The sequence below is a fragment of the Rhipicephalus sanguineus genome, chromosome 11 (assembly GCF_013339695.2).
Source record: "Rhipicephalus sanguineus isolate Rsan-2018 chromosome 11, BIME_Rsan_1.4, whole genome shotgun sequence".
Taxonomy (NCBI): Eukaryota; Metazoa; Arthropoda; class Arachnida; order Ixodida; family Ixodidae; genus Rhipicephalus; species Rhipicephalus sanguineus.
Genome location: NC_051186.1, coordinates 58,324,538 through 58,350,098, shown reverse-complemented (window position 1 = coordinate 58,350,098; position 25,561 = coordinate 58,324,538). Strand labels below are relative to the sequence as shown.

The 25,561-nt window shown below is 44.4% G+C and overlaps 2 protein-coding genes and 1 non-coding gene across 4 annotated transcripts in view; 2 read left to right on the top strand and 1 right to left on the bottom strand.

Moving 5' to 3' along the window:
• LOC119373946 (tectonin beta-propeller repeat-containing protein 2) overlaps positions 1 to 11,159 on the bottom strand; it is a 43,786-nt gene extending 32,627 nt beyond the window's left edge. The window contains exons 1-6 of one of the 2 annotated variants that reach the window (XM_037644006.2): positions 10,924 to 11,159; positions 9,113 to 9,479; positions 7,252 to 7,374; positions 5,764 to 5,895; positions 4,559 to 4,722; positions 4,025 to 4,214 (exon numbers count right to left, since the gene is read on the bottom strand). In XM_037644006.2, coding sequence (XP_037499934.1) covers positions 4,025 to 4,214; positions 4,559 to 4,722; positions 5,764 to 5,895; positions 7,252 to 7,374; positions 9,113 to 9,424 — 921 coding nt within the window. In that variant the 5' untranslated portion in view covers positions 9,425 to 9,479; positions 10,924 to 11,159. The remainder of the gene's footprint in view (positions 1 to 4,024; positions 4,215 to 4,558; positions 4,723 to 5,763; positions 5,896 to 7,251; positions 7,375 to 9,112; positions 9,480 to 10,923) is intronic. The other variant, XM_037644005.2, reaches the window with a different exon arrangement.
• Positions 11,160 to 11,589: 430 nt separating this feature from the next.
• LOC119373960 (uncharacterized) lies at positions 11,590 to 17,479 on the top strand. Its single transcript, XR_005180034.2, has 3 exons — positions 11,590 to 11,812; positions 15,236 to 15,478; positions 17,144 to 17,479. It is a non-coding gene; the product is annotated as an uncharacterized LOC119373960 (transcript).
• On the top strand, positions 11,871 to 14,590 carry LOC125756119 (O-phosphoseryl-tRNA(Sec) selenium transferase-like). The gene has a single exon (XM_037644022.2). It carries the CDS (start codon positions 12,142 to 12,144, stop codon positions 13,549 to 13,551), a length of 1,410 nt encoding a protein of 469 aa, XP_037499950.1. The 5' UTR covers positions 11,871 to 12,141; the 3' UTR covers positions 13,552 to 14,590.
• Positions 17,480 to 25,561: the final 8,082 nt, after the last annotated feature.

Here is a 25,561-nt window from a genome sequence, read left to right as displayed (position 1 = left end):
TCTGCGACGCTGCGTGTGTTTCCACCTTCTTGTTCCGGGGAGCTATTCTCGACGTGTCTATCTAATGGACACGTCCGTTTCAGCAGAGTGCATTCAGTAACTCGAAAAAGCAGCGAGCCGTGACGTCATCGCGCTCTTGGCCATGCCGACACACTGAACCCGCCAGCACATTCCCAGCGCAAGAAGAAAGTGGACGAAATGTGCAGTAACAGGACACTTAAATAAACTTGACAAGTCGGAACTTGCATATGAACATGCCCCAGATGTTTAAGAACAATGCAGGGAATGTGTACCGACCTTCAAAGGTACGTTAGACGGGCGGCCACTTTAAACCTAATTCAAGGGCTGATGCGATCAGAGTTCACGCATGGCCTCCGAAACGTGCACCCAAAAGCGGATGTCTGGAGGCAGTGTTTGTTGCGTCGAAGCGCATTCCGTCCCTCTCATTTGTGTTGAACGTTGTGAAAGCTTCGTGACGTCAAAACGTTGTGGAAGAACCAGAAACAGAGCATGCATTGCTCACCAAGTTCCAGCCAATCAGTGGCAGCCTAAATGGAAAGCACATTAGTTAAACATATCGAAAACAGGGTTTCCAGGTCGTAAAGGCAAAAAATAGCCAAAAAATTGAATAAACGAGCCAAAAAGTAGCCAACTTGAGCCAAGGGCAGTAAAAGTAGCCAAAAGTAGCCACGCATGTGTGAAAACCACTTGTACATTGTTATTTAAATGATTAAATGCAAAAACTCTTCAGCAAAAATGTAAATATGTGCAAGATGAACAGTTCAAAATCATAATTCCTGAGATTCGAGCATAAATTGTTGACTTTAGGAATAATTTCATACATGATGATGCAGTGTTTGCGCTGTTGAAAGAATGACTCTTCACGCATCTTGCATGACTTTTTTTTATATGACTAGAAGTTGCGACAATAAAAAAAAGTGTATGACATGATGAGTGCACTCAAGATCACAGTTGCTGGCATTGAAGCATAAATTGTTGCCACTTTCACAATAATTCCTTCCGTGATAACGAATCCAAAATCGCAGTCTGTACCTAAGCCTAAGAAGTGATAAAAGCAATTCGTCGAATATCCTAGAATGAATTGCTGGGCGAGTTGGTACGACATTCTAAAGAGAGCACTATAAAACAAGGACACAAGAGGCAAAGGCGGTAACACAAGCGCTTACTAACAACTGTTGTTAGTTAGCACTAGTGTTTCCACCTTTGCCTCTTGTAACCTATTTTTCAGCGCTCACTTAAAATGTGGGACATCTGCTTTCTAATGTTGTCATGAGTGTGCATATTCAAATGGACTTCGTTGAATAATCAGATGCCAAGTGAATTTGCGCCAAGTGAAGACGTCGCCAGACAGTGCGAATTCGAAGCCGCCCCCGTGAGCGGGCCCCCCGTATCTTACAGCAGAATGTGAAGTCGCCCCCTGCGCGGGCCCCACGGTCCCGGCGCTGCGCAAAGTTCAATGTAAACACCGTGCGCACCGGCGCGGCAGGAAGAAAGGCTCCTCTCCCACAATTGACCCCAAGGAATCTCGGGAGAGGGATTTCGAAGAAGACGACCTAGAGCTCGGGGCAGTCGAACCTTGGCTCGGGCGAAAGGAAGACGTACGCGACTCGAGCTAGACAGAACCAACATCGGCTACGCTCCAGTCCCTGGTTCTAAGTCGTTCCCCCGGCTACGCTACGAGGGCTCCAGCAAGTGTCAAGTGCAACACCGGACGCCAACTGCCACAAAATAAGTAAATTCGGACTTTATTGTCTTTTACGTGCAGAAGCGAAATTAGTTTGTGATTTGGACTCTTACTTAGCGATGTTGAATATCGAATAAGCCATTAGCGGTGTAATATTGATGACAGTACCTTTTGTGTGTATTCTATTTTTTATGTATGCTCGAAAAGTAAATAGCCGAAGCGAAATGTGTACATGTGCATCCCTCTGGTTTCCTTCACTTTACTGACGGTGACGACAAATGTCGAAAAGTGCAGACAGCCCTGAATACGAAGCGTTTTCTATTGCTGTTCACTTCCAACTGTGGTTCAAAGCCGCGTTCAGCAATGGGTGATCTGCAAAATGAGGCCCCATGCAACAGTTCTCGCTGAGTCCCAGCCAGGTATCCAAAAGCATTTTTGCGTGTGTATGTGTGAAGCCTGCTTGAATGGCACTTTATAAACATGTAGTTTTTTTTTATATTTATGTTCTGATTGCCACCACTGACTCTTATGCCTTCTTAGGCCACTGCGCCATCCTTTTCATTAATGTTCATTATCTGCATAACCAAAGCGCCAAATTCAATTTTCGGAGCTGTAAGTACGCTTTGACTGCCATGTTTGGCACTACATACTGGAACACCAGCGGCTGTGATGTCACCAGATATTGATAATTTTGCTTCAGTTGAGAGGACAAGAAAGTAGCCAGAAAGGAGCCAGGTAGCCAAGATAATTTTTCTGCCGCCACTGGCCTAAAAAAGTAGCCAAACTGGCGCAGAGTAGCCAAACCTGGCAACCCTGATCGAGAATAGCTCCCTGGGTTTTACACCTATAAATTCACATTCACATAAATATGAAAAATTGAAGGCAACCCTCATCCTAGACACAGGTGTTTGGTAGTGGCGCTCACACGTTGGCGCTCATGTGCCCTGGTGCATCCCTTGGGTTACCTAACCTTGTGTTTCATCGCGCTGCCGAAGCAGATCTCAGAGGCCACGCAGAAAGAAGCACATGGTTGATATCTGCTCCGCCAGGTGCCGCCACGGTCTCAGCTCCTCACAAGAAAACCAACTGCTCTTTCAATGAACTCATTCAACCACACTGAAACTTCAATATAAAGAACACGGATATAACGAAATATCGGTTATAACGAAGTAATTGAAACATAGTCTTGCAATACATACAGTGTTAGGAATATACGTTTATAACGAATTTTCGGATATAACGAAGTTATTTACGGAAAAGATGTAACTTCATTATAATGAGGTTTGAATGCATAGCTTTCATGAATGATCCCCACAGTTAATTGGCCCTTACTTTAATAAGTAAACTTACGCTCCGATATCATGTGCACCCATTATAACTCTAAACTCGAACCAGAACCATTGATTTCACACCAGGTTTATTTTTACTAGACTTTTTCTCAATATTCGGAAAACCGGAAGTTCTTGAAAGAGAAATATGAGTGTCACTCGGCGCTTGTGCCACTAATAAATAATGCCATTTTGAAGCTGCTTACCTAACTGAGGATGCTAAATACTAAAAACCTACCACTGCGTTGAGAACTGGAGATGCGATTTGTTTACATCGTTGTGGCAAGGAAAAGCAAAGTCAACATACATAAAGAGAAGCTTTTAGCGATGAAGCCAAAAACAGAAGAGACTGTCTACGCAACACCCTGCTTTGCTGACCACTTCCCGTGTAAACTTCTTTAACACTAAATGTATAGTGCAAAAGGAAAAATTGTAATCAACGTGTTTGTAATGCGAGGCTACGAGGAAGATCGGTACAGGTTTCTCAGAAAGTGAGCTACCCAGCAGACCGAAAATTTGTCCTAGGCCGGGATCCATTGTAACTCGGTGATAAAAACTGGTGGATCACAATTTTCCCTTTCGTAAACCCTACTTCAGCCAGTTTGTACACAACTTATATGCAAGTCATATGGACTCTAACATTGTCATGTCAAACACACACATAAAAAACCTGTGAAGCATGGTCTAGGTCGCGAAACGTCTATGTTTTATTATTCTTTGCTCTTGAGTAAAGCCACTGATAAAAGCATTGAAGTACACGTCCATTCAGTCACACAAACAGCACTGATCCTGGGACAAAACAAGCAGGCACAACTCCAGTTTTTATCGCTGCTTATCTTTTTTCAACCCATCTACAAACTCGACAGTGCAGACATCTGCTTGACAGGGTGTCCAGAATGAACTGGCAGGCATGTGTGACAAGAAGTCAATTACAAGGTTTTTTTCCAGTTATTATGACAGTAAACAATGGCCAAAACCCTACGAGTCTCACCTTTGGTAGGCTAAGCATCTGTGGTTGGAAGTATTCCTGCTTTAGCGAGTCTCGAAGCAGCAGCGTCTCTAAAACGACGCCATCCGGCGTGCCCTTCCAAAGTCGCATTCCTGGTCGGCATGCCCAGACGGTCACCTGCCGTTCGCCGTACGACTGTGGAGGCGCGAAGCACGCTCCAAAGTTACTATTGCTGCAAAAAAGGAGAAGAGGGAAAAAAGACAAGCACTTGGGAATCGCTCTACACATTTTTTTTGTGTGTGTTTCAAGCTTACTAAGACTTTCTGACATTAAGAGTAAGACATTTGACAGTAAGAGGCTTTATCAGTTGCTGATGTTTCGAGGACATCGGCTCCAGACCAAGGCATCCCTCGTTGTTTGGCCAATGTTGACCCCCTCTACTCTCGCAGCTTACAGTAAACACCTGTCTCATTCAAATCTCAGAAGGAAACGTCACTTGTGCAAATTTTTTCCGACGTGCGTTTTAGGAGGAACGACAGCCAATCGTTAACTAGCCCAAGCACTGAGGTTGCTTACGACTTTCGCTCGTGATTGCCAAGCTGGACGACTCTGACGCCATCCTTCATGCAGTGGCAGATGACGGTTCTCTTGGTCGTCGAGATCAGGAGGGTCTGAGGTATGTAGTCGAGCTGGATCACCGGATGGTCTTCTACGTGCAACTTCTTGCTCTTACACAAGTGCTGGAAAGGTGAAAAGAAAACGAGAGAAAGACCTCTGTTAGACCCTTCAGGGTATAACTAGGAGAAATGCTTATAAAACACAGGATTTCAAAGGTAAAAGAGATGTTCCCAGATGGTGATGACACATAACACGTTTTAAACAAGGCAGAAGCTCAAGAGAACATGGAGACTTGAAGAGATGAAAAATCCTTGAACAGGAGCTGTCGCTGGAGCCAATCTTTTGACTAGGCTTGTGCGAATATTCGAGCACTTCGAATATTCGAATGATTATAACAGTATTTGAATTCGCTTCGACACGAACTTAAATTACCCGAAATTTCGAAGTATTCGAAATGAACGAATAGACATGTATAGACCGCATGAAATCCCCTGTAAAGGTGGTTTCCCTGCAGTGGAGGGGTACTATACCGTGAAGACACCTATCCAGGGGAAATCCGCACTGCCGCGAAGCCTGTTTTAAGGTTAAATGAACATATTACCCTCGCATCGATTCATAATTTTTCAAGTTTAAAAGCTTGTTATACCGGCTTATATGCTCTAAGTATAGTAAATCTTAAAACGCAACATATTTTACCGGTTATCACTTGCATTCTACCGAACGTCAAATCCTGCTACTATTCAGAGTTACTTCCACTTCCCTTTGAACTAAAAAGAATGACCATTGCCCATGACTTGTTTCAATTTTAAAAAATATTGTGCAGGTTAGTTTGGTCATGACAAATATGCTCATTTTTCTTCACAATATGTGATATATACTATTCAAAATCGATCCGAAATTATTCAACCAAATCACTATTCGCTTCGAACCTAAAATTTACTATTCGCATAAGCCTAGAAGTGGCCTTGTCTTCTTCCTGAAGAAGACAAGACCACTTGTCAAAACACTGGCTCCAGCGACAGCCCCTATTTAAGGATTTTTCATGATGCGTTTTAATGGCACAAGGACATATCTGACCAAGGAGCTCATCATTGTCTTCAAGCAGACCATAATCAGACCTGCGCAGCCTCTTTCCCTCTCTTGACATCTCCAAGCTCGCTTACCTGATCATAGTCTATTTCTGTACACGTGACGCACCCTCTCGCGTCACCGCTGTAAAACTTCATGGCATTTGGACTCCAGCAGACAGACGTGATGGGTGCGTGGTGAATGTCCTCAATTAGGTACTTCTCCATCTGAAATCAAACGAAAGGACCCTTAACCCCTTCGCTACCTGCGCCTACATTCGTGGACATTACTTCTTAAGCAAACTACATAACAGCAAGCTGTTCAGTGTCATTTAAAACTCACAACTTCGTCCCCCAGAGTGTCCTTTACTCACGCACCTAGAGTGAGCATGAGTGTGAGTTTTAAACAAGTTTATTTTCCGCACTTGTGGAACCATTTGAAATAAAATTTCGTAAACTGCACCTCTTTTTCTTGCCTGCATTCTTTTTCCATGGTGAAGAGTTTAAGCTAGAGATTAGCAGCCTTCATTTGGCCCTCATTATCAGCAACTTGTATTGAGGGTCATCTGCAATGAAACTTCGGGCAGCCTACCGCTTAAAAGGAGCCTAGTTTAAGGAGCGTAAGGCGCGTAAATATGCGGTGGCCACCGCACAAAATTTTCTGCATGAATTACAAATGGGTCTGTCATGAAAAGCTAGCAAATGTAGACGTTTTTGACACCAAAGCTGAAAAAGAAAACTGTCATCATTGCTGCTCTTTGGAAATGTTCCAGAGCCTGTAATATTGAGAACCAGTGCATCTCCTTGGCACAGCCTTCAAGATTGGGTGCCCATGGCACACCAAGAATTTCCAAGGCCATCGTATGGGATAAGTCACAATATCAACTAGCCTGCGGTTGGTGTTAGAGGCAATTTTCTGCAAAGAAACATTCAGACAGTCACCAGCCCTAAAGGTTTACAAAGATTGCTATATAAGAGTATGCTGTTTCTTGATGACAAAGTTAGCCCGAGTAGCATTTAACCATAGTTCACATGTGGCTTCACAACAGACAAAATGCCTTGCCAGAGGGAACGCAAATCACTCATTTGTGCCAAGAGATGCATACGCATACCTGCCAATCTATGGACTTATAAAATCGGGAGATGTGCCGTGGGACGGGGTGTGACACCTCTCTTTGCACGCTTTCTGAGTATGCACTTCACACTGCTGTGCAAGTTCACTCTATTGTAAATGTGGAGAATGGTAGCCCAAACAAGAGACACCATATGAGACAAGAACAAACGCTTCTTCCAAGTGTAAATACTTACTAACCTGCCAACCTTGCATTATTCATTGTAAGGTGCCAGTGAACAAAAAACCAGCACTCATGAGGCCTGACTGTATGACATAAGGATGGAAAACTGGGCGTGTTTTCGAGGCAAGAGGCATGAAGACGTCGTGTGCGCATGCAAGAGATGAAGACACAAGGCCCAGTTTGTGCACCCCTAACGCTGGACTCTTCGGACCTTTCGCCTCAGGCACAGACTGACTGTACATCTGTCTGTCTGTGCCAACTCGTTCAACGTCTGTTCGTGAACACATACCTTCGACTGTGTCCCTGCCATGGGAATCTGGTAGGCGATGCAGAGTCCGCTCTGGCAACCCACGCCCAGCATGAAGTCCACGGACGAGATGAGGGATATGGAGGTGATGGCATCCAGCATTTCCTGAAAAGAAGTCGGGGTTTTTTTTTTTTTTTTCAGTTTTGCTCGACTAATGGGGCACATATGCCAAACTCGCACACTTGCAATCAGTCTATTTCGTGTAACGACTGCAGGACGAACTACTTTCGCAATGACCTCCAATTAAACACTGTCTTGTGCCACCTGACATGTTACACTTGAGTTTTCAGTTTCATCACGTTGCCTAATTATCTGCGATCATCAACTTCAGCTGAAGTTCAGGGGTACTGTACCACAAGACACGGAATACCATTCCATTAGCTCCGTGTCATCACGCTTCGCTATGCACATATGGGGGCATGACGTATTTCGAAAACGGCCAATGAAAAGTGCTGTACAAGCGCTGTATGAAAAGCGCTGTACACCTTTCAATTCGAATACGGAATACAAATGAAACACAGAATACATAATATTATTCAGAAAAGCACTCCACAACACTTTTACGAATAGTACTATACCATATTCCATGATACGGTATAGGCTTGCTGGCATCACATCTATGATCGAACAGTTTTGTGAGCACTTTTGTGGTCGCATGAGGTAACATATAGCATCGTAACACAATGTCAACATCGTTCATTTATGTGACACCTACTGCTGGCATATCCAATGAATCGGGCAGTGCGCTGAAAACGATGCTCTCGAAAGTGGCCGATCAAGAATACAAACCCTGGCATAAAATGTTTCAATCAGCGTTGCATTTAAGAACGTAGCCTGGTAACAATGACTAGCAGCACCTGTGATCACAGCTGAAGACCTATAATGTCTTGTTCTGACAGGTTAAAGAGGTGTGCAGAGCTTGCATGCAGAAAAAAATAAGAAATCTCAGCCGGTGATGTGCAAACATGCACAAAACAGCTGGCAAAGTGGTTACAGATTGCAAATGATCGGTGACCTGTACGTACACTGTTTATACAGGCCTGTTTGAACAGCTTTACTCGGCGGAATCAATTGAAGGGACACTAAGGGCAACTACTAAGTTCATGTGGATTGTTGAAATAGCATTTCAGAAACCTCATAGTGTTTGTTTCGTGCCAAAGAAATGCTCAGTTTTAAAGGAAATCATTTGTGGTCCACAAACTGTATAGCAATTCAAACCGCGTGCCTCCAAGAACGCCTTCCGAACTAGCATTCGCCATGCACACCTTTTACTGCCAGACAGCCAGCGTTGCAGCACAAAGCCATGCAAAAACTGAACTTGCGTCGCTCTCGAGGACAACTTCAAGAAGTTCTTTTTTTCATGAATCAAACTGAAATGCACAAGTTGCATTTTATTCGACCTTGTAATTCATTGCAATGTTCCTCCTATGATGAATCGTTTGAGTACTGGTGAATAATCGTACTAAGGCCTTTCTACGTCATCGGGCTATAGTTAAACCCCTTTATAAGAGGCACTGACGTAACAAACAATCGGGTATAAGAGGCACCATTGTGCCTGCGTCGAAATAGGGATTGACCAGTAAATGAGAACGTAGTACTCTGCTTATAAGAGACAAGAACTGCTCCCCGGAGCGTCATTTATAAAGGGGTTCAAAGGTAATACAAGAATGTCCCACTGCTGGAGCAACTCGTCTCCTGGACTTACGTTAATTTCCAGATTACGAAAGTGCTGCTGTGCATAATATTGACGTTTCGGGCATTCTCAAGCATTGGCCTTTCACTCAGACATAAATTGTTACTTGCCTTTAGGTGTATGAGAAAGGACTGGTGTTGCCATACTCACTGCACATTTTAGCCTGGTCACTGTGTTCTTGGTCCTGTCGTACAGGAACACAACCCCAACATTGGAGCCGATGGCGATGTATTCGGCTACGACGTCCAGGCATGTCAGCTTGACACCGATTTTTGTGAGGCCCCTCTGGGCCTGCTGAGGCAACTGGCTCAAAAGGTGGGTCAAAGGAGCAAATTCCTTCAGGAACACCTCAAACGTCCGCTCTTCGCTCATCGGCATCTTGGCCAGGCCATTCTTTCGCGCGCCATCGCTTCTAGCTGACGCCGCATCCGTTGGCGCGGCATCTGGGCCTTCTAGCTCCATGGCGGGCGTCCGCTGTCAGTCAGCATGGTATCGGAAGAGGGCTTGCGGTTGACATCTGAGGGCGAGAGAGAAAGATTTGGAGCGAAATTGGAGGAACTCTGTGGATTTATGAGCCAAAACCAGGATATGATTATGAGGCATGCCGTAAAGGGGAATTCTGGGTTCGGTTTGACCACATGGGTTTCTTTGGTGTGCACACGCATATAAATACATGGGTGTCTGGTTTTTCACCCCCACCGAAATTCCGAGGCCGAGAGTCAAACCTGCATCCTCATGCATAGCAGTGCAACACCTCAGCCGCTGAGTCACCATGGTGGGATAGATCATTACGTATATATGTATGTGTACTGTTGTTTTATTATTATGTGCTGTAATTATTATTTGCTCTAAATTATTAGATGCTCTCACTGCAACAAACACCGTAGGCAATGATATTAACTTTGATATTCCTTCACCATGTGATCGGCCAATCAAGATTTTTTTTTGTATAATTACACTACCAATATATCACTTCATTGTTTAGCGTGCTTGTATTCACATTATTGTCGGTTTTCTTTTTCGTTTTTTTTTATTACACTCATCTGCTATGAATGTGCCCTAGCCTCTGTCATGGGAAAACCCCGATTTTGTGTATATGTAATATATATATATGTAATATATATATATATATATATATATATATATATATATATATATATATATATATATATATATATATATATCTGTAGAAGGCTGTAGGTAACAGAAACATGAGAGGACAGGTTTATTTGACGTTTTCACCGGAGTCCGGTCGAAACGTCGTATAAATTGTTTCTGCTACCTAGGCTCTTCTACTCATTTCTGTCTACTACGCCTTCGGCGCCTTCCCCACCACACACACATATATTTGCATGTATGTTATCGATAAACCCAGTGTATCAGGTCAAACAACAAGCGCATTGACCCCGACCCATAACAGCGATAAACGTGCCGAGCTAGTGACCCCCATTTCTATTCCAAGTTTGACACATGATAATGAGGCCTGTATCTCCGCAGCACGTGCTCTAGTGCGACATTCGCGCTGTCATATCGAAAACGGAGATTACGGGCTACGCACATGTTTAACAGCGCCCCAGAGTTTCATTTGAAACGCTGCACTGCTTGTTATCGTGGTTTAGTGCACCCCTCTGCTTATCGCATAGCTCACGCTTGTGTTATGCAGTACGGGAAATACCTTCGGTGACGGGTATCCGCAGTTGTTTTGCATGATACAGTCCTGTGCATCACAGGTGCCTGTCAATCACAACGACGATTGGGGATGCACATCCGTTCGGCGGCTGCATGGATCGAGCTTGTGACACTTGACAACTGAGCGCGTTTGGGAGTTTACTGATCGGCCTCTCTTTGACAGGCCATTATGATCTGTCATTATGACAGCCCGCCGTACTGATACGAAACAATTACGGGTGATTCTGCTTTTTTTTATAAGGTCGAGACACCACTAAACGTACTACACTTACGTGGTTCTTTTGTGGGGGTGCGACCGCCGGCGATTTTGCGTCGTCAATCTACGAGTCGTTCGACGCGTAACAATAAGTGCTGTCTTCTTCAGAAGAAACAAGGGATGCACGTTGGACGGATGTATCCGCACACCACGATGTTGAAGCACCCAGCTGAGCGGAAAACGAGACACAAATCTCGACACGGAACTAGAAGCTTCGCCCCATCACGACGCACCGCCAAAACAAAACTCCTCCTTCCTACCGAACATCGGAAGCGACGAAGGCGACCCCAGTCAACCAAGCCAAAAGACCTGGTGCCAGAAGCATAGCCTCCGAGATGGCAAGCACGCGGCCTGTAACACGCCGCTCACGCCGCGCGCTCGCCATCTTTGAGGCCATGCCAAAAGTACCAAAAGTTTAATTTTTTTTTAAGCATGGTTGCCATGACGTCATGTAACATATTGGTGATTGGACTTTGCGTTTTCAGTACACAAAAACGTAGCCTCTGAGATTAAGACTTGAAGATGCGTATCACCTGGACGTGAGTCGAAAAATCTGTGCTCAAAGTACAAAATCTATTTAAATACAACATTTAAATGCGCACAAACAGCTGTGAGCAGCGCTTTTGTTATAAATATTGTAGATTTTGTTTTTGTACGGGTCTCTACGAAACTGACGACAGCAAGTTGTGATACACACGCATGCTGTACGTCTGCAACTGAACTGAGCACTGGCCATCCACTTCGGAATTATTTCATTTCACTCGTTCAGCACCTAGCGATATCCTCTTTAGATTACGATCTTTTTCATCTCAGCACTATTACAGTCACGGCTGCGGCGTCAAGAATGACAGCTCGTTGAAGGCGAACGGGAGCAAAGTTGTTCTCGCCTACGGCCCACAGCGACGGTAAGAGCACGTTGAAACCACCATCTTCTATCAGTCTTATTAGTGTTTGCTTTATTATTTTCTTGCCCGTCTCCTTGGCCGCTCTTCGCTTATCCTAGACGCCTTGTACAGCGATCGTCGCTATCAACCACTTGGCGGTCGCGCAAACGAATACGAAACTTGCAACCTTTCTGGTTGACTTTCCGTTCTTGATCCGGTGTTTGTTGGGTGAATGACTAGCCGGGAGTGCAGCAACCACGACGTGTAGTTTGTGTAGTAGCAAGTAGCAACAGCGTGAGCTGGAAAACCGTTTTGACGAAGGCTCCGTTGTGAACTACGACCCCACCACCATGAATCCGAGCAACATCGCTTTAGCCAAGAAGTACGTCAAGCCTACGTACGTCGCGCAGGCGGGACAGGCAATCGGCGTCCACGAGTCCAAGGTGTCGCAGTTGCTGGAGCAGGGTCGCATCCCCGACGAAGGCTGGGACGACTCCACCATCGAGTTGCTCCTCCACCAGCTCTCCATGATGGACAGCAACAACTTCCTCGGCAACTCGGGCGTGGGCGAGCGCGAGGCCCGCATCGCGTCGACTCTCGTGAGCCGTCGTCACTACCGCATGGGCCACGGCATCGGCCGGTCGGGCGACATCTGCGAGACGCAGCCCAAGGCTGCGGGTTCGAGTCTCATGAACAAGCTGACCAACTCCATGCTGCTCCACATGCTTCAGGCGGCCGGAGTTCCTTCCGCCAAGTCGTGCTTCATAGTTCCCATGGCAACCGGCATGTGCCTGTCCCTGTGCATGCTGACCTTCCGGAAGCAGCGAGGTCCGCGCGCCCGCTACGTCGTCTGGTCCAGGATCGACCATAAGTCATGCTTCAAGTCGATCCTCACGGCGGGATTCGAACCGGTCGTCGTGGAGCTCCTGCGGGTCGGAGACGAGCTGCAGACCGACGTGGCGGCCATGAGGTCCAGGATCAGCGAACTGGGACCGGAGACCGTCGCGTGCGTCCTCACGACCACGTCGTGCTTCGCGCCCAGGGCGCCCGACAGCCTCGAAGAGGTCGCCCGGCTCTGCGCGGAGTTTGACGTCCCGCATCTGGTGAACAACGCGTACGGCGTGCAGTGCACCAAGTGCATGCACCTCATCCAGCAGGCCTCGCGCGTCGGTCGCCTCGACGCGTTCGTCCAGAGCACGGACAAGAACTTCTTGGTTCCCGTCGGGGGCGGAGTCGTAGCCGGTTTCGACAAGGCACTCGTGGACTCCATCGCCCAGACGTACCCGGGTCGCGCGTCGGCGGCGCCGACCATGGACGTCTTCATCACCCTGCTCTCGCTGGGCCTGTCCGGTTTCATGAGGCTACGCGATGAACGACGCATCATGTTCAAGTACCTCCAGGAAAGCCTCAGCAAGGTGGCCGAAAAACACGGCCAAGAGGTCCTCAAGACGCCCAACAACCGGATTTCGATGGCTATGACCGTTCCATCTGCGGACGCCGATGCAGTGACGGGCATCGGAGCGATGCTCTTCACCCGTCTCGTCTCTGGAGCCCGAGCTGTGCCAACGCACCGGACCGAGCCGAAAAAGGTGGGCGACTGGACCTTCCGGAACTGGGGTTCCCACTCGGACAACTATCCGTCGTCTTACCTGACGGCAGCCTCCGCCTTGGGCCTGCTGAAGGAAGAGGTAGACGTATTTGTGAGGAAACTGGACAAGGTGCTAACCAAGGCGTATGGTGGCCCGAAGGGTGAATCTTAACTGTCCCTAAGTGTCATAATGCGAAGGTCATAATGCTTCGTCGAGAACATTGACTGTGGCGAAACCTCAACACCGGTGGTGTCTTTTGTGATTGTAGTCCAGCTTTAAGGACATCTTTCTCATGACCGGTTAAGTGTCGCGAGAAAATTGAACTGACGCAAGTTTGACTTCAGACAAAGTCCACCCTCCGTGGTGAAATGTGGCGACAATTTCAGCTTCATCGGCGTAGGTCATTCTCGGAGGTGCCGTCGAGGATGTCAACTGCGGCGAAGCGTCAATGTCAATGGTATTTCCTGTGGTTATGCGGGCCAACTTCATAGTCTATCACACTCGCGGTCTAGTCCTGTGTGGACATTAAACTGTAAAACTGGCACGTCCTAGAATTTCGGCAAAGTGCAGCCTATCTCCGCGAGATTGACTGACGACGATTGGTTTCACGGTCAAAAGGTTCATGGAACAATGGTCATTTCATGTTCAAGTGCCGCTTTGGTTGCTTTTAACAACTGCATAGCGTGGAACATGCTGCATTTCCATAATTGTGCTGATGTAGCCCAAAACCAAAAATTTCTGTTCTCTAGTCACCTCAACACACATTGTGCAAGCTCCACAACTTGGAGTGTTCAAGATGCATTTACCGCCGCTCACTTACGATAGCTCACTTGCGGAGCGACATTGTGTGATTTTCCTGTTAATTACTCATGGGGTATTTTAAAATCCTTCAAAGCCGCAATGCCTCGCAGGCTAAAACGAGTCTGTTGGTGTCTCCTGATGAATTGCTTTTTCACTGGCCACTGCATAATATAAAAAGAAGTTCTGTTTCTTTTATACAGTAAAAAAATAAATACACTAAAGAAACCAAGCTAAGGAAAGGTACTGGATGTGCTATTTCGCTGCTATGAACAGTTTAAGCTTGAAAAACGGGTTGCTTTGTTGAAGTTAACGCAGAGTATGTTTTGCTTCATGTGATATATACAAATGCGCACTTTTTGTTTTTATTAAATAAAGCTATTTCCCCCTCAAATTTCTTGTCATATACATGTATGCCATTTGATGTCTTAACATATGTTGTACTCATCATTGTAAAAACTTCCACATGGTTATTCAATATTACGTAATGTTTTCAGAAAACACTGCATATAAAGCAATATGTCCGTGGTAGTGGTTTGGCTGTATTCATGCTACCAGTTTTTATGAGAAATTTTCACCTTGATTTAATGCAGGCTGTTGTGTTATCGCAGGTGACAAAAAGCAACGAAAAAATTGAGCTACAGGAAAAGTTCGAACAGTGTGTGTCACTGGCGATGAGAAATCAATTAAACAGGGAATGTCGCTGAAGCCAGAAAAATTTCCTGTTTTCACTTTATTGAAACTTGTGACAGGGTTACTTTTCTGCTCCAGGTAGGCCTTACTGTAACATTGTAACTTTTCACTGGCAACGGGCCCGTACGTCTGTCTGCGGGTCATTGCATAATGGTGTTCTAGAACTTGCATGAGTGGAATCTGGTACAAATATCTAGGTCGCACAGGATGACTAGACCACTGAAGTGAGGAATAAGGGGGTAGTGGGGGCTGCTTTTGCGAAAACGCTTGTACTGTTTTCGACTAAACGCCGCTCACTGACTACGCAACAACTCAATGTGGGTCATTTCGTAGTGGTGTTCCAGAACAAATTTTTGTGTTGCAGGAGATGAACAGCCTGCTGAAGTGAGGAAAAGGAGGGAAAAAAAAAGAAGCATGCTGCTTTTGCGAAAACGATTGTACCGTCTGATGCGGCGTACCTTTCCTTCGCTGGAGTATGCCGATCATGAGACGGTCAGAAGGCGGCTCAGCGTTGTTTACGCTATCGTGGCCTGGCAGGGCTTTGCTCTCACCTTGTATATGATCTTCCATCGCAAGGCACCAAAAAAAGAGGAAGGAGTCGACTACAGTAAGCTGTACACCCCTTACCTGCAATTCTGGAAGGCTTTTGCAGTCACAGCTGTCGCTTATTTAAAGGGGTACTGACACGAAAATTTTTCTGTCTTTTTTGCATCGCATGAAAAGACCATGCCCTCAAGAGCATAGATAATGTGCTGGTAAGCGCGAGTGCGCCCTTAAAAATTAATTACAACATGTTTTTTAAAGCTAGTTTCGGTTCCTATGCACCCTGATGTCACAGCACAGTATGAGTTTCTCGTCACGTGCTCGCGAGATATCGTGATGTTTCCGCGGCTGCTTCACTCCGTGGCTCCGTTGGTGAATTTATCCTGTTCCGGTTCCTGACATCATCACAACTAGCCATATTGGAGCGTGAAGTCACCAGCACTAATACTTTAGCCTGACGTCATGCAAGTGTCAGTGTCAGTAGGTGCGCCAAGCGAAAATTGACTTTAAATATCAGAATAAAATATCTTCTCAGCATTTCGCAAGCTTCACACTTGCTCACAGCCGTCTCCGTATAGAGGAGATTTGTATGGTAGAGTAAAGTCAGCTTCAAATATTGGTGTCAGTACCCCTTTAAAGGGATGCTAAAGAGAAAAGTCACTTCACTTGTGTTTTTATATCACGCTTCTGCAACACCAAAAGCACCACTCTTGCCACTAGAAGGCCCTTGGCAAGTCGGAAAACATGAAAAAAAAAGAAAAGGAAACGATACCATGCGAAGTTCTCACACGAACTTCGTCGATTTCGATGCTGTATGCTAGGCCCTAGGCAGTTCGTTATTGGTGTCAAGTATCTGTCTTCCTTGGAACACAATGTAATGGAGTTGTAAGGGAGCCTCATACTTTACAAATTTCAGGAAATCTTGTCATGCTAATACGGCCAAAATACGTATTGAAAACTGAAATCTACGACGTCACACCACAACTTGAGCTTTAGAGTTTCAGCAAAAACTGTCACCTTCATTTTTTCCTTGAATAAGAAACCTACGTTCATGAAATAAATAATAAAAATGTTCTGAAAAGCTAACTTTGTAAACTTTGTAATTCTAAACTGATTTACTGTATCACTTTAATGTCCCTCTAATAGATTCTCAGTTGATCTGTTCATTAGGATTTACAGTGTAATAAACTGCCTACAAGCTCTGCTTATGCTTGTACTGGGCACGAGTGTGTGCTACAATGCTGCGTTCTCACCGATTTTACTTTACATTGTCCCTTTTTGCACTGCAAATAAGTGGCGTAGATTGCTTTAAATAATTTGTAGTTTTCATAGACTACTTTCTTTTGTCCATTGTAGGAACCCTTTGTTGTGCATGTGTTTGTGAGTTGATAACTCTAAACCACAGTCACGCAAAGGACTCCTGTGCATGACCTAGGTCATGCCTTTGTTGTGCATCGTTTCTGGCGAGTGGAACATAGAAACATTCTTTGTTTTGGCATAAAAAGAAACTGCTATTTTCGCCAGCTTTTGGCGACATTTTCATATCTCAAACGTCCTCCGTATCTACACTATCTGAAATCATGCTGATTTTTACGCAGTCTAAAATTTTCCTGCCGATTTGAGAGATTTGAGAGAGAAACATCCAGTGTTTTCACGGCTTCAAGTCTCGCCGACCATGTTTCATGCTTAACTTTTTTTTTTTTTACTTTCGCCTCCTTGCTCTTTACAGTGAAGCTCATTGCAACAGCAGAGAAAGGGGCCGACAGCGGCACGCTTTTCACTCTCTACCAAGGCAAGGTTGCCAGGCAGAACATTACTAAAGAAGGGCTGGCCAACATCCGAGAAGGACCGGAAGAGACGTTGAAGGAATGAAGCACCTGAGGCGGCGTTTGGCATTGCAACATAATAGGGACATACCATAGACTTTGTGAATACATGATGCATCGTTGTCACGGATGGAGTCGAAGCATTTCCTGTACAACATTTATTGACACAAGCCAACAAGTGCAGGTTCAGGTGAACCTTGCTGCATTAAACACTGAATAAAGCCACATTCTCAACCAAAGCGGGGAGACACCGTTTGTAGCGCAACAGCAATAAACATAAGCACACATACAGGCACAGCTGTGTGCAATCGTGTTGTGCTTTCCTCAAATGTACAAACCACCCTCGTCATCAGCGCGGTACTTGAAATTGTGACCAGTGCACCAGCGTTGGGACTGGTAAGCCTGCACTCTTGCCACAGCCTTGCAAATGAAAAGTTGGAGAGTGTTTCATGAATGTGAAACAGATTAGCCAAATAGCATACGGCATTGCAAGACCATTTACAGACAGCCAGTATATGTAGTCAAATGCGATTATAACAAAGTCACACTGGGAATAAAAACACCTTCATTACATCCAATGTTCATTATGAACATATACTATTTGCGCTGTAACCGGGATGAAATATTTTTCCATTTATACAATAGCTTTTTGTATCCACTCTTGTTATAAGTGTGTCTGTTACAGTGCAATAGCAACGAGAATTTTTCAATTTGCTCCGTTACGTCCATTTCCAGTATACCGTATGTACTCATGTAATGACTGCCCGCCCAGAACTTTGTTAAAGAATCCCCCCACAAAATATTTTTGAAAATTACAGCCACACCCTTGATTTTTCAGAAGGCTAGCAGTGTTATCCATTGTGCAGTGTGATAATTACGAAACTGTTTTTTTGTTAGGGGTGGGGGGGGGGGAATTGTGGTGAAAGCTTTTACATCATTACATCCAATAGTTCATAATATCAAGGTTTCACTGTACTACAAAACAATTGAGCTCTTTCATTATTTGGCACATTCATTTGAAAAAGTGGCAGTTCTTGAATTGCAGCCAGAAGTTCCATGGCTGAGTGCCATGTAATGCTTATAACAATGTTGTAAAACATTACAAAAATACATTTTGAAGCGCCAGCCGTGAGATAAAGCGTGCAAAGTGTGTAGCGAGCATGTTTCAACAGCCTAGGTATTGATACAGAATTAAAACAATGGCAGGAGATACATGTGCGTGCCTGTTAAGTGTGATCGGATCAAACACAGATAATAGAGCAAATGAAGAAAGAAATCGATTTATCAATGGTGATATGGTGAGATCTACTAAGATAAATTATACGAAGGGAACCTGAACCAGTTTTGGTGTTTGTGTACAAACACACTGAGCAAGGAGTGCAAGTGCTTTGGATTCATCGACAGACTGATTCAAGTGCTCTGTGTAAAGTGTGCAATTTATTATATTTTAAATACGCACATTGTGCAATGAATCTGTGTGGCCGTGCTAAAGGTGGCACGCGGTGACTCGTAGGTTCGGCAAACATCTTCGGCAGCGCGTGGAAGACTGTGAAAGGTGGGCTTTAGCCCCAACCACTGGCAAAGAAGTTGAGGAGGAAAAGCACAGGTTGGGAGGAGGGTACTCTTTAATCTCCCATAGCTCTCTCGATACTAAGTGCTTCACTTAACATGTGCGAATGACTTGTTCTAGTTACAGCCTAACTGCTTAATTAATTTTACAAAAAAAAAAGCTTTTCTAGGACCCTTTAAAGTAACAGATCTGCCACAACACTGACGAATAAATAGACTCGATTGGACGACCATCAAGCACAACTCTGAATGAATTTCCCAATCCTTGTGTTGCCTTAGAAAACGATACACATGCGCAGCAAAAATTCATTAAGTGAGCGCAGTTCTTCAGAAAGTGATTCCAGAAAATATATGGCTAAACTGGCTTAACAATTGACATCAACTACTCTGCATAGCCCTGTTCCCACGTAGGCCATAGTTAGTATTTTTAACACTTATATGTGGTCCTAAACAAGTACTGTACAATTATAAACACCAAATTGTTGACAAACGAAATCCAGGAACAAAGAATACTTAATTTGTATTAGAATCTCCACAAACACCTAAAGGTACTCTTTTCAACATTTTGTAAACACTGAGCATAAAATCCTCTAAAACTGCTAAAGCACTCAGAATAGGAGATGCTGAACGTTCTATGGAAAAAATTTGTACGCTTTAAATGTTCCTGTAGAAGATGTACGTTACACTATACCATGCTTTCATATCAGTTCCTGTTATCGTTTCAAAACAATGTGCAGACTCCCACGGTTCGTCGGAACCTCCGCATTTCTGTTGGAGAGATTTTGACGATAAAAGGTATCACTATCAACTGAAGTCAAGATGCAAAGACATAACGTGCTGGACTGTTTTCAAATGGCACATCATTAACTCTTCTTGCCATCCTAAAGTGTGTGCTTACAATGGTTGCCTTGCCTCTTAAGGTAGCAGTGAACGAAAGGTGAAGGGTACAGGAAGGCAAAACATTACAACATGCTCTTCCGTGTTTCGCACACTGCTGCTTTGTACATCAAGCCAACAAGACCCTCGACTAATTCTCACCCAGTTGGATCATGTAAATGCACCAGTGCAAACGAGACATGACACATAAATGACGACAGGTAAGGCACATGCTCCTTTGAACTAACTAGACCATCAACGAAGCCTTAACGGCAGCGGGCAGTGCAAATTGTACAGTGGTACAGAACATTGACGTTCATCCATACAAACTAACCCTACTGCTTGTTAACTACTAATGCTCTGACCGGCTACCAATATAAAGCAAACAAAACCGGTTCTGTGCTTAGCGACAACAGGCAAGGCACTCGCTGCTTCACTGACAGCAAAAACTATGATACATGCCTGCCACAATAGCTAACGAATATCAAAGTAAACGAACACCTGAAGGCAGATTTTCTTATGCGACGTGAATGAGATGCTCATATGGCGATAGCCCTTTCAGCCATGGCACCGAATGTCATGGCTTGAATGCGCGAGTAATAATACCAAAAAAAAAAAAAAGCTTAAACATACAGCTGAATATAAACTTAACTCTCTGTTAACAAAAAACAATGTCGTAAGCTAGTTTCAAAACGCGAGTAATGCAAAACAGTAGTGTTTTGAAAAGGAGTACAACCCGGTTTGACGAGATGTACTTGTTACCCTGTTTTTCTATACCATTGATTAGTCTTTCTTGCATAAGACAACGCGAAATTCGGTATTAAACAACACATCTACTCGTACCAAACGTTTCAGCTCTTGGATGACGCAATGCACCATTAGTAAAGTTGGAACGCTCACAATCTATTATTTATCGTAATTACAATGACTGGCTCACTGAGGGATTTTGTTACGTTTGAAGCACGATATTCACATTGATAATTTGTGGCTGAAGGAAATTTTTAAACAAGCATTCGTACTGAAAAACTTCGGCAATGCGAGTAACTACAAACAAAATTAGTATATAGCACACAAACTTCCCAAAACAATCAAGAAAGTTCCTGAAATGCAGCTGCCATTTCAGAGGATTTTTTTTGTCAGACGTAGCATATTTTATGAGCACTCGGGTAAAAAATTTGCCTCTCAAGAATGGCCCAATTATTTTGAATGAAAGCCAACATGAGACTATTTTGCACATTCAGAAAATCGTTCTTCACGGTATATATATCCGGACGACCATACCGTGTGGTAATTAAACCACAATGGTGAAGGACGCGTTCATTCTAGACAATACTGTCGTTCATTTTCAATCAGCTTACAGCGCAAAAAAGACGAGGACACAAACCAAGAATGCGACGACACAAGCGCTGTCGTCACATTGTTGGTCTGTGTCCTCGTCTGTTTTGCGCTGTATGCCGATCGAAAATGAACTATAACCAACTAGCCCAGATTTCCCTTCTTGTTCAATACTGTCGTGTTAGACATGCCTTCTCATATGCAGGACACGATAACTGATATATGTGTATGCAGCTTAAAGATGTTCATTTTAATAATCCAATTCACTTCTCACTACCTTTTCCTTACCACCTTTCTTTTTTTGTGTTAGTCGCTTCACAACAACATTTCGCATATTCTTGTTGGTATACTGGATTACTGCCTTTTAGTGCACAATATTTTCAAAACGAGATATCACCAGTTCTATAAGTTCCTTTCTGCATAAAAGTATCGACAAAATGGTACTGTGATTAACGAAAAGAAAAGTAATGTACGTGTGACAGCTAACAATATTCCTGTTGACACCGATCTTGCAGTGACTTTAGCATGGTTAACGCTCCACAGTTAATGTTCCACGGCTGGTTAATGCTAGACATTTCTTGAATGCACACTAATACACAATCTTGCATGCAAACAGTTTCGTTAAACCTTAACCTGGGAAGCATAGATGACAAAAACATCTTGCCTACAGACTATTCCAAGCATTGGACCCGGGTTCAGATCCCGGGCCAAAACAAGTTTTTCGTCGACTGCAAGGCAATCTTTCCGAGGAACCCGCACAAGTTTCATTCATAGCTTCGTGCCACAAACGGGTACACAACCTTTTTTTCCTGCTCGTAAAATATAGAGATGGGCGAATAGTGAATTTGAGTCATAATGGTGTAATAGTAGGAAATAGTAGGACAAGAAAGTGAACACCACAAGCGCTTAGTAACCGTTTTGCTTCACGTGAATTTGAGGTTCAAAGCGAATCCGAAGCGAATAGTGATTTGGTCGAATAATTTCGAATCGAATAGTTCGAATAGTATTTACCACATATTAAGAAAAATGAGCATTTTTGTCATGACCCCTGCACAATATTTTTAAGGCTTGGAACTAGGTATGAGTGAATGCCACTTTTTTTGGTTTGAAATGAAGAGGAAGCAAGATTTGAATAGCAGTAGGGTGCAAGTTATAAGTGGACGTTACAATTTAAAAATTACTATACTTCGCGCATATAAGCCCATATAACATGCTTTTAAACTTTAAAAAATATGTACATTTAACCTTGAAGTGTGGCTTCGCGGCAGTGCAGATTTCCCCTGGATGGGTTGTTTCACGGCACAGCATCCAGACGCTGCAGTGAAACCACCTTTACAGGGGGGTTATGTGCGGTCAAATGTATAGATATATTCGTTCGAATAATCTAAATTCGTATCGAAGCGAATTCGAATACTGTAATATTCATTCGAATATTTGAAACGCCCGAATATTCGCCCATCCCTAGTAAAATAGAAAACTAAGCTAGTTGGTATGGATTCATACTTAGTACTGTGTAATGCTCACAAAAAAGACGAAGAACAAAAGAAGTGCATACGACATGCACTCCCATGTGCATTTCTTTCGTCCCCTGGCTTTTCTGTGAGTGCTGAACAGTCCTAAGTATGAATCTCGTTTGTAAACTTTCCTTTACCTTGCAAGATTCTGCGGAACTGGCTTGGTGTCTTTTGAATTCTCGATTCACTTGCCCTTAGACTGCCACCTGATTAATCTCCTGGTTGTTCAGATGGTGGCACAACCGCCTCGCAAAGGCATTGGTCCTAGGTTCTAATCCTGTGATTGGGACGAATTTTTTGGTCAACTGCGAAGCTGTCAAAACAATAAACAACAACACACAAGCTTAAAAACCTTTCAGGCCCACAGTGCCTATGTCAGGCCTATATCGCAGCTGAACCAACGTTCCCAGCAACCTAGCAGCCGACCTAGCATCCTCATGTTGAATTCCAATAGCAGAGCCAGAAGCACGTTTTTCTGCTTGTTTTCGAGCGAGTTTATTCCAATAAATTAGGGATGTAAGTTATGTGTGAGCGTGTACTCGGAGCATCAGTCACTCCGTGCAGCAGGACTAGTTGCCCTGTGAAAAATTATGGGGCAGACTGAAACTCTGCGCGACGCAATTCCTAAGCCCTTTATGGTCCGAAACCTTTATCCAAGTTCTGTCTTTTCCGGTTCGAAAGTAAAAAAAAAAGTAAAGCTGAGGTAAAATAAATTTACTTATGCTTTGAGAGATAGTGCATAATGCAGTCAGAAAACGCACGCGTGAGTCAACATGAGACAATCGACTGCTGTGGCCATGTTTTGTTGTTGGGAGGGACCCGACAATGGACCGCAAAGGATTAAGCCATCATTTCGTACGTTCAGTTCAGTGGCACGCGGTATAATTGCGAGTTTTTACAGTAATGGCGGACCACATGGCCACAGCGCGTGGCATTGCTTCATCTACTCGACACTGACAGCTCCAAGTCGGAAAGCCGAGGTTCCGTGCAAAGAGTCGGGACACAGACAATGGTGCTGAGACCACCGCTTACAAGCGGGCGTTCAGCAAGACCTCCAGCCTGTATTCGGGGTTTAGAACTTTCACACCTACTTAGCTTTGGCAGTGAGGATTGCGTTTTATTTGCCGATAGGAGACGTTTATGCCAGAGACAAACATTCACTTACGGTTCCAGTCGGCTGTTCCGAATTCGCCATTGGAATTCAACATTAGGTAAGACGAAAAAAAAAGCACCGACAGCAACTGCAGCAGTGCTGCTTATACACTATTTTAGAAAAAAAGCTCAGACATCTGGTACTATAATACTGACAACACTGCAAACATTCTTATTTTTTTTTTGCACAACATGGTAAGATCACCAACACAGAACACCAACCAACAATGCAGCGTGCGCACCGAAACTTATTCGCCACGCTCATACTAGTCTGGCGGGAAATGGTTGTGGTTGTGGTCACGTGGCAAAAGCCATGCATCCGGGGACTTCAATCCCACACACCACACGGGCAAGGTTAATGACATTAAGTGTCTGAAACCAAAGTTTCTCAGTGCCGTTACACACGAGCATATCTTCAACGAAGTGGTAGTTGCAATGGTAGCCACAATGACCGCAGTAAGCTTGTGTTCCCATCACACTATTACGAACAACTTCATTAGGCAAATCAAATTTCTTGAATATTGTACCAAAAGACATCACTGGCATATTTTATTTTACTACAGGCTCTCGTTAAAGGGGCCACAACACCGAATTTTCTGTCATAATCTGTGTTATGCGGGTTAATCCTTGTGTGTCCACAAACAAGCTGGCAAACTTTTTGTGCATTTGGTGGAGCACTAATTTGTAATTGAATATTTTTATAAACACGTGAGTGGCCCGAGAGTCGGGCAACACTGGTGCACTTGCGAGCTGCGACGTAACAAGCCACTTGCTGTGCGAGCGTCTCCATTTCGGCGAACAATTTTGTTCCGTGGCCAGCTGCGCGTGCAATCGAGTTTACTTCAGCTCCATTCAACTTGCCGTTGAAATTGGACAATTTGCAGCGGCTGAAACTCTGGTAGAACATGACAGCTACGCTCCGTGCCGCAGATGGCATCACACACGCCATGGCAAAATGGAAGTCACCGACGGTGGGTGGGGTTTATAGCTGGCGACTCCTAGGGCTTATTTTGCACTGAAAATATTCTTTTACGGTCCATTTTTATAGATGCACTATAGGCACAACAGACCCTCTACTTCTATTTTACGCTGAAAACTGCGAATCACTTACACTAATGCACCAGTAGTGCATTACATTTCCGAATGCAGTTAGGAAAGGCAATGCAAGGCCTTTTACGTGCCGTGCATTAGCTCTCCTAAGAATACAGTGGCAGTCCGCCAGGGCCCCCACTTTTGGCTTAGCCTGCTTCCGGTAGTGCACTAAATCTGCAGGGAGGTCGCGACACCGACCGCCTCAAGGGCACTGCCGTCCCACAGCTTGACCAGCGCGGCAGTCCGCAGCTAATCCCTTTCCATAATTCCTGATGCAACACACCTGCATTCCAACACTCCATGCAAGTCGACTCGGGGCCATAAGTCTACCATACCCTGACGCGTTAATGCGACGTGCCTTCATAGTGCATTTCAGAAGTCTACACGAGCGTGATGCACTACACTCCGTTTCATACATTGTGAGCAATGCTGTGGAAGCTACACAAGAAGTTCGGTCAGCAAAATGTGTAAGTCCGCGCGTCTCGCACTTGGATTTCGTCGTCGTAAACATGGCCTCCACGAATGGCTTTGACTGCGCACTACCGGAACTAGTCGCAGAGGCCACAATACAAAAACAAAGAGATGCTAAGCAATCCAGAACAACCTATTGACAACCGTATAAATAACGGTATTTCCTTATTTCTAAGGCGCAAAGCATCTTCATTTATTACTCAATCTAAAACTTTTTAAAAATCACATTACAGGAGGTAAAATAATTGAACTATTTCTTGGTGCGAGCGAATCTACTGCAAGAAGTCTCGCTAGCCTCCGTAGCATTGCTCC